Source organism: Engraulis encrasicolus, chromosome 20 (genome assembly GCF_034702125.1).
Source record: "Engraulis encrasicolus isolate BLACKSEA-1 chromosome 20, IST_EnEncr_1.0, whole genome shotgun sequence".
NCBI lineage: Eukaryota > Metazoa > Chordata > Actinopteri > Clupeiformes > Engraulidae > Engraulis > Engraulis encrasicolus.
Genome location: NC_085876.1, coordinates 10,494,583 through 10,510,746, shown reverse-complemented (window position 1 = coordinate 10,510,746; position 16,164 = coordinate 10,494,583). Strand labels below are relative to the sequence as shown.

Genomic DNA, 16,164 nt, shown 5'->3' with positions numbered 1-16,164 from the left:
TGTGTGTGTGTGTGTGTGTGTGTGTGTGACCAAATGACCTGGGAAAAGACAAACGGGGTTGGACTTTCCCAGAGGATTGTATGCGTGAAATCTGGTGTGTGTGTGTGTGTGTGTGTGTGTGTGTGTGTGTGTGTTCGTTCCAAGCAGGCTGTGTGCAGGAGCGATACCTTGAGTTGTATGTGTGTGTGTGTGTGTGTGTGTGCGCATGATCTGGCTGCAGGTCAATGGCGCTGTGGTGAGAGTAAACATGGGCATGTCACGGTTGACTGAGGAGTATGCACTGGCACACTTCAACATCAGGATGTCAGCTTGCTTGCGCGCACACACACACACACACAATCTCATAAGGCGTGTATACACACCAGAGAGGGGACCAAGTCACTAATTTGCAAGTCACAAGTAAGTCTGAAGTCCTTCCAATCAAGTCTGAGTCAAGTCACAAGTTAAGAGACATTTGACCAAGTCAAGTCCAAGTCCAAGTCGTACCAAAGTGTGTGTGCAGGTGCTAGCTGGCTGCGGGTAATGGCGCTGTGGTGAGAGTAAACATGGGCATGTCAACTGAAAAGTATGCACAGGTACACTTCAACACGTACACTTAAAGACGCTGAAGAAGGCTTAGGCCAAGAAGGCTTAGGCCAAAACGTCTGTCATGCTAACCCAGTAGATTAAAAACGGCAAGAATTACACCCGGGAGTGTGGCTTTTTTACTAAACATGAACTTTGCGGTTTGCTTGCACCCGAAGACCTTGTAAGAAACAGTTGGGAGTTGAGTGCACTTTCTAAAAAAAAGCATGTACACTTCAACACCAGGTGACAGCTTGCGCATGCATGCATGCACACACACACACACACTTTCCCAAACAAACATGGCAGGCCTTTAGCCGGTAAGGTAAGGACTACTTCCTTAGAGAGCCAGATAGACTGAAACAGAAGAGTGAAATATGAGAAGACGAAAGCAGGGCAGCAGGAGAGATAAGAACAGAGAGAGAGAGAGAGAGAGAGAGAGAGAGAGAGAGAGAGAGAGAGAGAGAGAGAGACAGAGAGAGAGAGAGAGAGAGAGAGAGAGAGAGAGAGAGAGAGAGAGAGAGAGAGACAGAGAGACAGAGAGAGAGACACGCATAGAAAGAGAAAGAGAGAGATCCCATCCCCTGTTGAGTTTAATAATGGAGTTTCACCTTCCTTCTGTTTTCGGCTACGTTCTCAGACTCTCAGATGCAACCTGTAGCTCTAAGCTAGCATATGCTGTACCATTGAAACAAATGGGTCCAGCTAGAGGGAACTAGGAGACTGGGAGTAATATTACCAGACTGGAAGAAGAGGAGAAAAGCAAACCTCAATTATTTAACCCAAGTGGAGGTGGGTAATTAGCAGATTTCCTGAAATGGCATGTCGCTTTGCGATCCGCACGTCCTGAAATACCTGTAGTACAACATTAGCAGGTGGCTGACCTGAATTACTTTGTGTTCTTGTAGCCGGGCCAGCCAGAACAAAACATGACAATGTTTAGTCCAGAATCGCACATTTCAGATCAATGAGGACTGTGGGAGGGACCAAACTGATGCCTTGGCCAACACCACGACCAACCAAATGACTGCTTTCCGCAAGCCATTACAAAAGCCCACCTCTTAGATTCAAATAGTCGGAGGGAACAAAACAAAAAAAAATCTGATTGGTGACTAGGGCTGGGTGGTTTTGGAAAAAAATGTGCATCACGGTTTTCTTGATGAAAATTGATATCACGGTTTTCTGCACGTTTTTTTGATAAGCAGCCATTTCCCCCCAAATCTTAATCTTTCAGACTGAAATTAAATGATAAAATCACAATCATTTCTATTTTATCACTTTTTCATTTCAATTATATTTTTTATAATTTATAGTTTATATTTCCCTACCCAACACTAAGTTCCCTTTCTAGGAAAAAGGGTAAATCAATTATTACAAGCAGCTGTTTTTGGCTTTTTTTCCAAGACAGCCCAAAACTGCTTATTTTATCGTTCTACACCTGGCAACACTGATCACTAGGTCCGGCATGTTGCACTTGCACAGCGCTAGACTAGCGAGTAAACACAGTGGGACAGAAACGAAACAGACAGATGAGAAAACAAACGGATTTACCTGACATTGTGTGAATATTTTCTTTGAATTTAAGGCCAAATCTAACGTAGAAGGTATTTTGTCAGGTAGTTTGTGTCATATGACGATGTATTTCGCTCCCAAATCATTTCAAACAGCAATGTATCTCGTCTGCCCATTGCATTTTGTAAGCTAGGCTAAATTAGCTTCTATGGCAAAACTCATAAGCAGCCTTAAAGGATAGCTCCGGCGTAAAATGAAAGTTTCACCATCGATTTCCCATGCCGCAAAATGTGTCTAATGATGAGCCATTCCGATAAATGCAGCGCCGTTATGGAGTTTGATGAATAACGCAGCCAATGCATCATTCCGGGGCCAATTTGTAAATATTATTTTCTGATATTTCCCCACTATGAACAACCTCAAAAACGCTACACACTTCATCACAAAGGTCTCGTCAATCAAACCGAGGCACAGAGAAGATCATCGGACCACACAGTCTTTCACTGGCCAGTGTTTTCAGAGGTGTCCCACTGTTGCAACTCTCTAGACTGACCCGGATGCAGGCTACTCCATCAGGTGGCTAGGTAGGCTAAACATTGATCGCGGTTCTTATACCGGCTGTGGCCGTAAAATGAAAAGCTGGAACCCCGACAGTTTTCACCGACTGCTACTGTCTAAACCAGCCAAATTACGGGAATGGCTAATAGCATTAGAAGTGGACGAAACTGACACAAAAACACTGAGGGTTCGCGACTACCGTGTGTGCAGGCAGCATGTGATGATGACTAGGCTACAAGAAGAGTTAGGGAGATGGAACACCTGAACGAAACCGTCTAAAGAGGAATGCTGTGTCAAAAAGGCTCATGGCTTTGGAGGTGTGTTTGAATAGAGAGAAACATGTATACATTTGTCTGGCTCATGAATCTTGACTGTCTGTGAATCTGTGAAACTGGTCGCAACACAGCGCGTCTTGGCCAGCAAGCACTTAGCATACAGCATACAGGTGCAGTAAATGTAGCCCACTACAGGATATAAATAAACTGTCAAAACAAACTAGCGCGGGATGGCAAGTGAAATTGTGAGCGACCTGAGGCATTTGAGGTGGTTGATGTCAAGCATGCTAGAACCTAAAGTAGTTTCAGTGAAGTAGACTCTGTCTAATTGACGAGGGCACGCGAGGTCAGATGGCGGACCATTACACAACGGAGGAGGGCTACGGAGGAATTTTATAAAGTCGTACTAGAAGTGCTCTTACAGATGTAAGTACATCACCAGTGGTGTGATATTACAAAGTTGAATCCATGTTATATCATACCGTGTTGCAATTACTTTGTAAGAGTAGTCTGCCTACCTGTACTCTCCATACAACTCTTCAAATCAGCTGCCTGCACACACGGTAGTCGTGATCCCTCCGGGTTTTTATGTCAGTTTCGTCCACTTCTGATGCTATTAGCCATTCCCGTAATATGGCTGGTTTAGACAGTGGCAGTCGGTGAAAACGGTCGGGGTTCCAGCTTTTCATTTTACGGCCGCAGGCGGTATGAGAACCGCGGACCATGTTTAGCCTACCTAGCCACCTGATGGAGTAGCCTGCATCCGGGTCAGACTAGAGAGTTGCAACAGTGAGACACCTCTGAAAACACTGGCCAGTGAAAGACTGTGTGGTCCGATTATCTTCTCTGTGCCTCGGTTTGATTGACGAGACCTTTGTGATGAAGTGTGTAGCGTTTTTGAGGTTGTTTATAGCGGGGAAACATCAGAAAATAATATTTACAAATTGACCCCGCCGTGATGCATTGGCTGCGTTATTCGCCAAAAAACGAAGTATGAAGTTCACGCACATAGCCTAGTATGAACAACAACAACAAAAAACGTCTCATCAAAAAGAGAACCTTGTGTAGGTGAAACAGAGATCACATTTGGTGACCCATTCTGCTGCCTGTTTTGACGATCTTACAACTTGACCAGGGATAGGCCAACTTGCCCAGCAAAAAGTGACAATCACTGCATGAATGCATCTCACAAGAAAAGTCACATGTTTACCCACAGACAACACTATTCCCAACACACACTTCCTGTACAGTTTACAACATCTCACCAGGTGACCCCACCCATCTCTGTCCTTTAACCACTTTATTTAACACTGCACTTAAGTATGAATAGACACGAGAATTGTACCCCCATCTTCAACAGTGACTAATATTCAACAGTGATCATTATTAACATGCAAAAAAAGACACACACGCACACACACACACCAAGATTACCATGACACCAAATGCAAAGAATAAAATTAATCGATAGTCGAGTCTTTGACTCATTTATTTTGAGTCACTGAGAAAGTTCACACAAGCACACTCCCACCGTCTACCTTACCCATGATTTAGACCTCACAGAGAGAAGGCTCAAAGCACAAACATGTCTCTCTCTCTCCCGCTCTCGGCACAGGGCAGGTGGGGTAGAAGGACTGCACACACATCCCTTACCTATGCTCAGTTAATTGGAGACATTGAGAATGGACTAGCTCCGAAACGTCTGTCTCTCCAGTTAACCTTAGACTTCTGTTGTATATTTTCGGCTTCAATACACTTTTTCACAAGTCTTGTGTGCGCCTCCTTTTTTCCATTATCTTGAGTGATTACTACTTTTTGGGAGTGCTCGCACCAAGCAATACACGAGTATTAAGTTCAAGGCGCAGACGCCGACCTTTGTTGGTCTTTTGTCATTCTATGCTCATAGCAGAAATGAGCGTCACAGCCATGCAGGGCGCAGGCAGGGCAGAAGGACTGTGGCAGGTAAAGCAAGAATGCAGTCTTACCTATGATCATAGCGGCGATGAGTCTGACGGCTGCATAGGGCGCGGGGCAGGTGGCGTAGAAGGGCTGCACCAGGTAGAGGGAGAAGGTGAGCGATATGACCGCCTGGCACGCCGGCTCCACAATCATCAGAGACGTCCACAGACGGATGAACGCCAGGAAGCCACCAAACGCCTCCAGGATGTAGGCATAGCTGGCGCCAGACTACAAATTAAAAGTTCAATGATTGATGGATACATGCATGAATCAATTTAAGAAGTCAGGATCAAGAATAAACTCATTACAGCAAGGTTTTGGTTGTCTGTTCCGCTTTTGGAAAGACGCATTCAAAAAACAAGCTGTTTATTTGAAAAGCAAAACAAATAGAAATGAGGAAGATGAGGTTCGAAATCTTGAACTTCCGACAAAAAAATGTCTTCTCACAAAAATGACCAAATTACCCACTCTATAACATACATACTGCCTCTTTAAGGCCATTTCAGTTTTAGCATTTTATTTGCAGAATTCATGCTGCTCGTTCACAAATGTTACCTATTTCATAAAGGCAAAGACCACCAAAAAATTCAAAGTATTCATCATGACTGGGAAAATAATGCTATTCATACATGAAAAGATGAATCTTCTCCATGTCAGCCAATTAGAATTTCCAGTAATAGGCCTTTTTAGCCTCAAATACATACTGCATTTTGGTCATACTAGTAAATATTAGTTTGTTACTTAGTAAATATTCCTGAAAAGATCAAATTTGGGAATAGGCAGCAAAGTTTCAACGAGGAGCATAGTTGCAATACCTACTCTGGCCACCATCCAACAAAGCCTGAAAACACTTACAAAAACAACACTGAAATAGCCTGAAGTTCCCTTATTTACTCCATAAATTCCCTAATGGCAACATTGTTGAAAACATTTCAAAAACTTCACCCATGCACGCATGCACAGCACAGACAGACACAGACATACACACCTCTACAAATCAAAATGTATTCACACACAGCACAAAATCACAACTGCAAAGTTCACACACACAAATATTTGATCTCCAACTGTACCTTGCGGATGGTGGTTCCCAGCTCGGCGTAGCAGAGAGCCCCGAACACGGAGAAGACCCCGCCGATGGCCCAGACGACCAGCGAGAGGCCGTAGGAGCCGCTGAACATCAGCACGCCCACCGGCGACACGAAGATGCCCGAGCCGATCATGTTGCCCACGATCAGGCACACGCCGTGCAGCAGCGAGATCTCCTGCTTCAGCCGAATACCGCTGCCCGCAGAGTCCCCTGCCGCCACAGCGTCACCAGCGCTCGAGCCCATCGTCACTTGTCACACACACTGAGGAGAGGGCAAGTGTGCTACTACACAGACGTGCTGGATGGGGTGACACTGGTCTCTCACTCACACACGCAGAGAGCGGAGTGCCAAGTGTACCACACACACAAACCCTGGATGAGGCAACACTGGTCCGATCAATCACACACACACACACTGTTGAGTCTGAGTAGAGGGCAACGGGTGCAGTTCACACAGGCTTGCCTTGCACACTGGATTGGACGAGAGCGCGAACAGGCTCCGGACAGGGCACGTCAGGTTGGGTCCTTGGTCCGCTGTGGAGGAGGAGGAGGAGGGGGAGGAGGAGCGCTGTAGTCTGGCAGTCCTGGCGTCTGCTTGGAGGTCAGGGGGTCAAGACAGAAGATTGTGCTGGGGGTCCTCCACAAGGCACAAGAGTTCGAGCGTAAAGTCTTAGCCGTGTTACTCGGTCCACCAACATGTGGCACACAATAGTTCTCTGCTCCTGAGTGTGTGTGTGTGAGAGAGAGACTATAAATGCAGAGGAGGAGTGTGTGTGTGTGTAAATGTGTGCCTGTAGCAGTACAAGAGAAGTTACGAGTGCGTGTGTGTGTGTGTGTGTGAGAGGGGGTAAGGTTAACAGCAGAGAAGCCGGTGGACTAAAAGGGGGTACTATGGGAAACGGGGAGGGGCCAGAGCGAGAGGAGGGCAAGATGGAGTGATGGAGAGAGGCGGGCGGAGAGAGAGAGACGTTAAATCAGGCCCAACTGGATGGATGTGTCAGCTCAAGTTCATTACCATGGTTACCATGGCACCAGCGTTACGTACACACGTCTGATCTGTGGATAACAAGAAGAAGGAAAAGGACACAAATTAGAAAACACACACACACACACACACATTGAGCATAACATCTGCAGACGCGCGCACACACACACATGCATGCCAATTTAAATCTCACACAATTAGGTGGTGCAACAAAGATAATAATCACCTTGTAAGAAAATTGTCTTTATTGCTGGTACTCTTATACAGAACACTGTACACCACTGGCTTTCAAGCCAACAAAATTGTATGCATGCCAAAACAGCTGTCTAGAAGTTCTGGGTCTTTGTGTACAGTACATATACAGTCTACAGCACACACACGCACACACACACACACAAGTAGGTGAAAGTGCAGTCTGGTCTGGCACTGTGGGGTGTTGAGCAGGAGCAGGTAGTGGAGCAGACAGGATCAAACACAGACAGACATGACAGGTCAGGACAGAGCAGAGGGCACGGAGCTCGTAACAGTGGGGTGCAGACGGGGGCCCCACATTAATGCCAATTAACTAAAAATACCACCAGACTCGCTCACATTCCCTTTCTTTCTATTCTCTCTCCCGTCGAGTACCTCCCACCCCCCAAACTTCTTCTCGCTACGGATGTACGATCAATTTTTTTTTAAACCGATACAAGTACATTAATGTCTGTACTACAGAGTACCGATACTTTAACCCTAACATAGAATGAAGATAAATGCACAGCTTGTTTTTCCCACCTTATTGTCCATTTCCATGCTAACACTTAAATGCTAGTAAATGTATGAGGCAGCGCTATTTCCCCATACTGTTTTCAATGGAAGGCGATAAGATGTGATGAGAAGGTGATGAGATGTTGCGTTGTTTCATGTAATTGCAGTATCAGTGCCTGGTATCAGCAGGAGTCGTCTGGATGACGATGACGAGTATGAGTATTGAGTATAATGGGCAAGTATTGAGTGACTCAGATGCACCGATACCGGTATCGGACTGTCCGATACCGGTATCGGTGCATCCCTACATTTCGCTCTTGATCCAATTTTCTCCTTTCTTGCTCTACCAGATTGTCACAGGTGCCTCTTGCCCCCCAACCTTTTTTCTTTCCTTCTTTCTCTCTCCCTCTCTTTTGTTCTCTCCATTCCCCTCCATCGTTCTCCTCCCACATGTGGTGCTCAAAGCAAATGAATGCCAATCCTCCTCCCCCACATTTCCATCTCGTCATCGCACCCCTTTACCCCGTTCACATCTTCACTCTCTCCACTTCACCCCCATCCTTTCTCCATGAGTGCCACTCCCTCATCATTTTCCCCATCTCAAAGAAAACGATGGTTTTACCATTTTATTTACGATAACCATCATCTCTATGCCTGCCTGTCTCTCTCGCTCCCTCACATCACAGGTGGTGCAGAGGGCAAATTGCTTATTCATCCAAAGGCACAATTAACCTCCTCCTACTCATGTCTTTCTTTCCCTATACCCCTGCTCCCTGTTTTTTTGGTCGTTCTCCTGTTTCTATTATTTTCCTTCTTGGCATGCCCCCCATCCACCTCCATGCTTCCTTTCATCTCAAATCAGGTTCTGCACCTGAGCACCTAAAACTGCACATTGAATGTCCATGGGTCCCTTGGCAATATGCCCAAGAAGTGCTTACACGCACACACCTAGTAAAAAAGCTCAGATCCTAATCTCCTTAAACAGTAATTATTGTTGTACATGTACATGCTGTTGTGTGTGAACGTGTGTGTGTGTGTGTGTATGTGTGTTTAATAACCATGACATCTGTTGGATCAGAGCAATTTGTCATGCATTAAGAGACGTCTGCAGAAATGCTTCCGGATCTGCCGTCAAGAACAGTACTACTTTATTTGAGGGACTTACTACTTGCATTCTGGATACAACAAGCTTTATGATAATACCATTTGATACTCCTTTCCACAAATAAACCATGCTAAATTTGTATATTTTTAATATCTGAGACTCAACTCAGCCTAAGAGTTAATGGCTACACAAAATGTAAATATTAGAAATGATCCCCGTACACTGGTCTTAAGTCTAGTACACTATCGATGCATATCAAGCTTTTTTTGTAACAAAAGTCCTAAATACTCATCTGTGAAATGTTGTGAGGAAAGGTAGATTATCATAGGTCTTAAGGCCTGAAAAAAGACATATGGGGAGGATATATGGATGCATTTCCGTTTTGGAAACTACACACAATAGGTCTCTGTGTGGCTCTGCAGAATAGCCCAGAGGGTTTGAACACCAGGAGAGTCATGGTTGGTTGACCATGAGAGACGATGGATCCCTGTAAAGAGATTAGAACGGTGTGTGTGTGTGTGCGTGTGTGTGTTGGGGCTAAGCAGTTACCCCTCTCGTGGAAGTACTGGTGCACGGCTGGACCTCTGGACTCTTGGCAGGTTATCTTACAACAGTATCTTTTGGCATTTGTTGCTTGGTCAAGTACCCCCCACGCACCCTGCAGTGTCCACACACACAAAGTTTGATAGCACATTTTCCTGCCCAACAGCCAATTTTCCATTCACAGAAACAGGCTTTCACACGACGACAAAGGGAAGTACAGAGACAAGAGGAGAGCTGAAGCCTGGCAAGCCAGACTATAAACATGAAATATAAGTCATGGGGCTTGATTTATTTATCTAAACTCTCCTTTTGGTTGTGGCCTCATGATGCGAGGCAAGACGTCGTTCACGACAGAATTTCTGTCAATATCTCGCAATAAGCACAATTCATAGGTCATCTTGTCATTTGCAAGCGAAATGTTGAAAGTCCTCCCCCAAAAGTTGTTGTGCCTAGGCTGACAGCTGGGAAACGTAATGGCTTTCCCCGAGGAGGTGGGAGGTCAGTAAAGCACGATATGACAAGCACAAGGCAAGGACGGGAGGTGAGATAATGAGATGGAGCCATGGTCTTTGCTCGCACCATAGGCATCATGTTAACCCCATGACTACATGACCAGTTCTACAGAGATTCAAAACTAGACTGCCTTTGAAATTAGAGGACAGAGCCAGGCCACATTCATACATGATTCGGTCATTCTCGCAGAGAGAGAGAGAGAGAGAGAGAGAGAGAGAGAGAGAGAGAGAGAGAGAGAGAGAGAGAGAGAGAGAGAGAGAGAGAGAGAGAGAGAGAGAGAGAGAGAGAGAGAGAGAGAGAGAGAGAGAGAGAGAGAGAGAGAGAGAGAGAGAGAGAGAGAGAGAGAGAGAGAGAGAGAGAGAGAGAGAGAGATCATTGTGGGGTCAGACATGACTTTATGTCTTTATGGTTGGGTTGTGTGCTGTGTCACAATGACAATAATCACTTATTTACCATATCATCTTTGGGGAAATATTGTGACATATTTCACAACCTTGTCATCCGACTTCGGCAACTGGCTTGACTATAATCTTGTAACAACGATGCACAGAAGGAAATGCTTCTTGTGGTCTACAGCAGTTGGTTCTGTTGTGTATACTAATGACAATCCTCTCATTTATCAATTACATTTCTCAAATTCACTAACCGAACTAGACTGGAAGGGCCGTTGCTGGAGATTAAGATTGGCAAACTGATTTGTGATGTCTGTGCAGGGCCACCTGGCATTGCTTACCGAGGAAACAGCAGAGGACTGACAGATACATGGTCGCCGCCAGTCTGTGTGCGTGCGTGTGTGGTGTTGAGGGGTGGGGGCACTTTTACCTGATACAAGAAAGGTTTTATACAAAAATTGGATTACTTGTACTACCATGTAAACTTTAATGAGGATCGACTAATCTGTGATCAGTTGGCACTTTGCAGACAGGCTGCTTCAAGGAATTTTCCCAGAGATAGGCAACTACTTCTCAGAATCTCGAATAATGAACCACACACGTGCCCCTTTGAGCCACGTTATAATGCGGAACAGGGAGTGAGAGGAAGCAAAGCCACAGCATCATCATCATTGTACAGTAGTACTACTGAAATAGGCTACAGCTGCTTGTTTTTCAGCAGAACCCAAGTTGCTGAGGACACCCACTGAAAAGCCTCCCCTTCAGCCACCCCAGTCACAGACCGCCAATGCTGCGCTCATCTGTCCGTTTGCGAGTGGTCTCGTCTGGTGACATTTTTTACAAGGTGGCGCGAAAGCGGAGTCAAAGGGGGGTACATGCCGCTATGATATGACATGACTGGTCCTCTCTCTTGGAGGCCACGCGTTCTGACTTTACGCTTCATGCTAAGTCACATCCTTCTCTGCTTCTAGCTAGCTGCGTTGTGAGCCCTGTCTAACGCAGTTACAACATTAAGTCATGTGAAGTTTTAAACCCTCGTATTTTATATAACACCGAAGTATGAGTACGAGTGGTAATAGTATTTTTAAATTAATGGCATAATTAGTGTTATCGTTAGAACAAGCTGGCCACATAACTGCCAGTTCAATGTTAGCTGGCTAAGAATGTTAGCAAGATAGAGTAACTACATACCAAAATACATTCCATAAGCAGACGCCTTGACGTCCCCAGCATCTTTTTAAATGACCACGTTGTAAAAAGCGGTAAGCCGGCGGATGTTGAATAGCTTTGGTAAGGTTACTACTGACAACACCAAGCCTCCCCCTGGTTAATTACCTCATCATTTTATAGCGTTCTCAGGTAACAGTAATGTTGGCAAAGACACAAAAATCCCTAAAGTCAGCTAGCAGCACATCTTATGCACCATCAATGTGCGCCTTCAACAACGCTCACACGTTGCATCAGCTATGTTGACACAAAACGTGCAGGAATGATTTTAAACATATAAAGACTCTTCGACAAACAGCACACACACAGTTCTAAGGTTTCAAAAGCCAACATATTCTACTTACCAACAGATAGCACGGTGAACTTGGAAGATTTCACGCATAAGTTCAGTTTCTTCACAATGAACTCCTCAACCTTTTCCCCATCCTACTGGCGCGGTGGATGATGACGAGTCCAAGAACAGACGCCAACGTCACCCATAGGATGAAATCAGTGACGTCACGCCCCACCACAGAAGCTGCATGGCACAACTGCCTAATGTAAAATGTCTTTGTCATTTAATCGCAGAAGCATGCGAGGCCAATTGTGTAGCCCACCACCGCTCTGAAGGCTTTCCAACAGCTGTATCTTTCAACTGAGGCGTGACAGACTGAAGACAACAGGCTGCTTTAGCCGTGGGGCTATGCCTTTGGTGCAGCCAGCAGCTTCTGACTCTGCCATCGTAATTAGGCTATGTCACTTTCAATTGCCAACATTTTAGTCATGCAGGTCATGGAACAATATAATTGCTTGCCTATTGGGTCCAACATTTTTTTAAACCAATCACCGAAGCACCTGGCAGAGTTTGGGAAACATTTGCAGATACAGTCAGTCAGATAAAGCTACCAAACAACTCTAATCAGTGCTGGTTGGATTATGACCTTCCAAATCACCTCTAAGGTAGGCCTAGTAGCCTAGGCCTACTACACTACACTTAAAAAGCTCAATACCACTTCAAAGGGGATGCCTGTATACATGGGGTTTAATCGACAGACAGCACAGCATGCCCAAAGCTTTGTGCATCAGCCTGGAGATATTTAAAAAATGTTTTGTTATGCTGTGTTGAGGTAAGAGGGCTGGCAGGCATGCTGGCTAATAACTGGCATGAAATGGTTCACAAAGTCACGCCCCTTGACAGCACAAACTTGCAACACAGCAATATAAAAGCAGACTGTTAACTTTCATGCTGTGATACTTTCAAGTTTTCATTTGAACTAATGTCATTCAAGAAAAATCATTAATTCATTGGTATGTTTTATTAGCCTATGTATGTACCCCAGGACTGCCGACATATAGGTAAATAACTAGCAAACGGGTAACTTGTCCTGGGCCAAGTCGGGCAGAATTGGATCCTCCTTACATGGTAGCCCAGGGATGCCAAACTCAGGCCCGGGGGCCAAATTTGGCCCATGGAGCCATTTTATTTGGCCCGCGAGATCATTTCAAATGCGTATTACAGTTGGCCCACATACACCATAACTGTGTAGCGTATTAAAATTTGAACATGAAAATGCGTATATCACAGGAATATGAGTGGGCCCCGGCCATTGAAACAGTTCATTGAAACAGCTCACACTCAAATGCAACAGAATATGTGCATTTGACCTTTAAGGGAATCTGTTTAATCATAAATTTAAACATGAGCAATTTCAGTCCATTTTCGTTTAAAAATATATATATATATTCTTTGGCCCGCGACTTCGCTCCAGATTTTGATTTTGGCCCTCGGTCAATTTGAGTTTGACACCCCTGTGCTAGCCTATATATTGAGAGGCGGACCCTTTCAGAAGATTTTGTCCCTGCCTCAGTCATTCACCTGGTTACAACCGTAATCTGTTGTTATCACGGCCATATTAACGAACTCGATATAGCTCCAGCCTAGGGCCCCCTCACCTGCCGAGGGGCCCCTGATTGACCACAAGTGAAACTGTGCCTAATTGTGACAAGATGAAATATTCAAAAAAATCATGTGTTGTGTTGAGCACAGTTAGTGGACATGTTATCCATAATTCCTAGCTCGTAATTATGACACTGTATACAGTGTACATTTCCCGTCTGAGAGGGCCCGCAGAAACCTGAAGCCTATGGGCCCTATTGAGGCCCTGCAGAAACCTGAAGCCTATGGGCCCTATTGAGGCCCTCCTGATCCGACCCTGGTTGTTATTGTGTTACCATTGAAAAGACATGTATGGGCAAGCATGCAAACCGACAAACTACACTGCAGATGTGTAACCTGTTTAGCTATGAAAATCAGATCATGATCCTGTGTCTGGGACTCTGCTGAAAGCCACAATTGAAAACAAAAACATTAATGGTTGAAGAAGTCAGTCCATCCAGAGATGTCACCGTCCATGCCATGGGTAAGCGTACTAAGCGGTTAGGGCATTAGACTTGCTGCTCAAAGGTTGTCAGTTCGACTTCCAACCCACCAGGGCCAGGTTGGTAGGGGAGTAATTAACCAGGGTTAGAAGAGCTTGAGAACCACTGCTCTAATCTGTCAATCACCTGTCAGAAAAAAAAATTCAGATATACATTAAAGGGGTATACCACTATTTTGGGGCTTATTATAGTTAAAATCGTTGGCTGGGGTTTATAAAGGTGGTAAAGTGTCTTATTTTTCATGTTAAGCGTTGTCTTGCTTTAAGACAAGTTAAAAGAGAGAATATGTCGCTAAGCTAGTGAAAGTCAATGGATCCGTGTAGCATGCTACAATGCAAAGTGGTACAATGAAGCGGGTCAATGAAGTTTTAGCAGGAGCATACGTTAGGGTGGTGCAACCACAGCTAATGCCACTATTGTATGGATGAAATGATTTTGTTTTTGTTCTAAGAAGCATATTCATTGCTGTATTAATTACCAGTTAGGCTACTAATTAATTGATGGGCATTAGCTGTGGTTGTGCCACCTGACGTCTGAGGCCAAAAAGAATGTACTTGACCCTGGCATGGACACAACTCATTACACTTCAACTCACGCTAACCTATCAAATTTAAGGATGCCATCTCCTCCTCTATATCGTCTGCATGGTGAAAGACCGCAGTTGAGTTGGCAGCCAATCAAATTCCTTCGTGCCTGTGTTGACATGTTGATTGGCTGGACCGCTGTTTTATGGCTTGGAGCAACGCCATGTTTGTTTTTGATTCAGCTCGCCTGAGACTACGAGTAGAGAGTACCACACACATGCACACTCACGGAACAACACACACACACACACACACACACACACACACACACACACACACACACACACACACACACACACACACACACACACACACACACACACACACACACACACACACAGAACATGACACACTCACAAAACATGGTGGTACACTCCCACCCCAGAATCAATACAGAATAGCACATGAACACCAGAACACACACACACACACACACACACACACACACACACACACACACACACACACACACACACACACACACACACACACACACACACACACACACACACACACACACACATCTCTGTGTTAAAGATTCTTGCAATAATGCCTTTACTGTCTTTCTTTCTTTTTTTCTTAGGGGACCCTTTCTGATCCACCCACTCTCTGGTCACAGTTGACCGCTTATCCATTTATTAACCACAGATGCCCACTCACAGTGCCTCAGCTATACAATATGACTTAGCTGACCACATACAATATTTGCAGAGAGAGTAGAGAAAGAGAGGTTCCATTGGCCCATTTTTTCCGGGTTCTATTATTGGGGTGGAAATCCCCCCTTAGGCAGACCTAGGCAGACCTGAGGACTGTTCTATTCAATGCTAGGAGCATTATGACAGGCCTCTTTAGGCAGACCGGAACCTGGTCATGTTAGGTGCCCATAGAAACCTATTACATTGGCATATCTCTATAGGCCTACTTAAAGAATCTCTGATATTAGTCTGTGGAGCTCTTTATTCTGCTGATGAGAGCGGCTTTGTCCATATCACCCATAGACTGCTGCCACAGGGCTGCTGACAGCTTTGGGCCGGGCCTGGGACAAAGTCATCTGGCAGGCCCCCTGCTCATGTATTGAGGACCAAATTCTGCCCCCTCTCCCTGGGCCTTGTACTGCTAACCCCTTTTCCCCTCTGTCGGCATCCCTGCATAGACTTAACCCTAATGTTCAGGGACGCTGCAGTAGCTGTACTGCATTTTTTTTTAAAGCTTAGAGCAGCTTGACAGGTAGGCCATACTAGCAAGACACCAGTCTATTAGTGTTAATCAGTTATCACATTACACCAGGTCACTGACCCCTTCTCTACTAACTCTCACTTCATCTTCTCTCTCTCTCTCTCTCTCTCTCTCTCTCTCTCTCTCTCTCTCTCTCTCTCTCTCTCTCTCTCTCTCTCATTCATTCCTTCACTCATACCAGACAGTAGCTGTAAGATATCTAAGGCCAAAGACACACACAGATAACAGTTGCTATCAGTACACTCACAGCAGTAGACTTACAGGGCTATAGGGCAGGGTGGTAGACGGACCGTTAACTGCTTTAGCTACTGGTTACAAGTGTTAGTCTGTTCAGTGTAGACTTACTGGCGCTTTTATCCAAAGCGTCTTTTATTTACAGGGTATTGGTTGTCCCTGGAGTAGTGTGGGTTTAGGCACCTTGCCCAAGGGCACCTCTCCCATGAGCACAGTAGGAAG

The 16,164-nt window shown here is 45.2% G+C and overlaps 1 protein-coding gene across 1 annotated transcript in view; it reads right to left on the bottom strand.

Moving 5' to 3' along the window:
* si:dkeyp-120h9.1 (Y+L amino acid transporter 2-like) overlaps positions 1-11,934 on the bottom strand; it is a 31,902-nt gene extending 19,968 nt beyond the window's left edge. Inside the window, exons 1-3 of the mRNA XM_063185401.1 lie at positions 11,815-11,934; positions 5,942-7,014; positions 4,895-5,096 (exon numbers count right to left, since the gene is read on the bottom strand). Coding sequence (XP_063041471.1) covers positions 4,895-5,096; positions 5,942-6,202 — 463 coding nt within the window. The 5' untranslated portion in view covers positions 6,203-7,014; positions 11,815-11,934. The remainder of the gene's footprint in view (positions 1-4,894; positions 5,097-5,941; positions 7,015-11,814) is intronic.
* Positions 11,935-16,164: the final 4,230 nt, after the last annotated feature.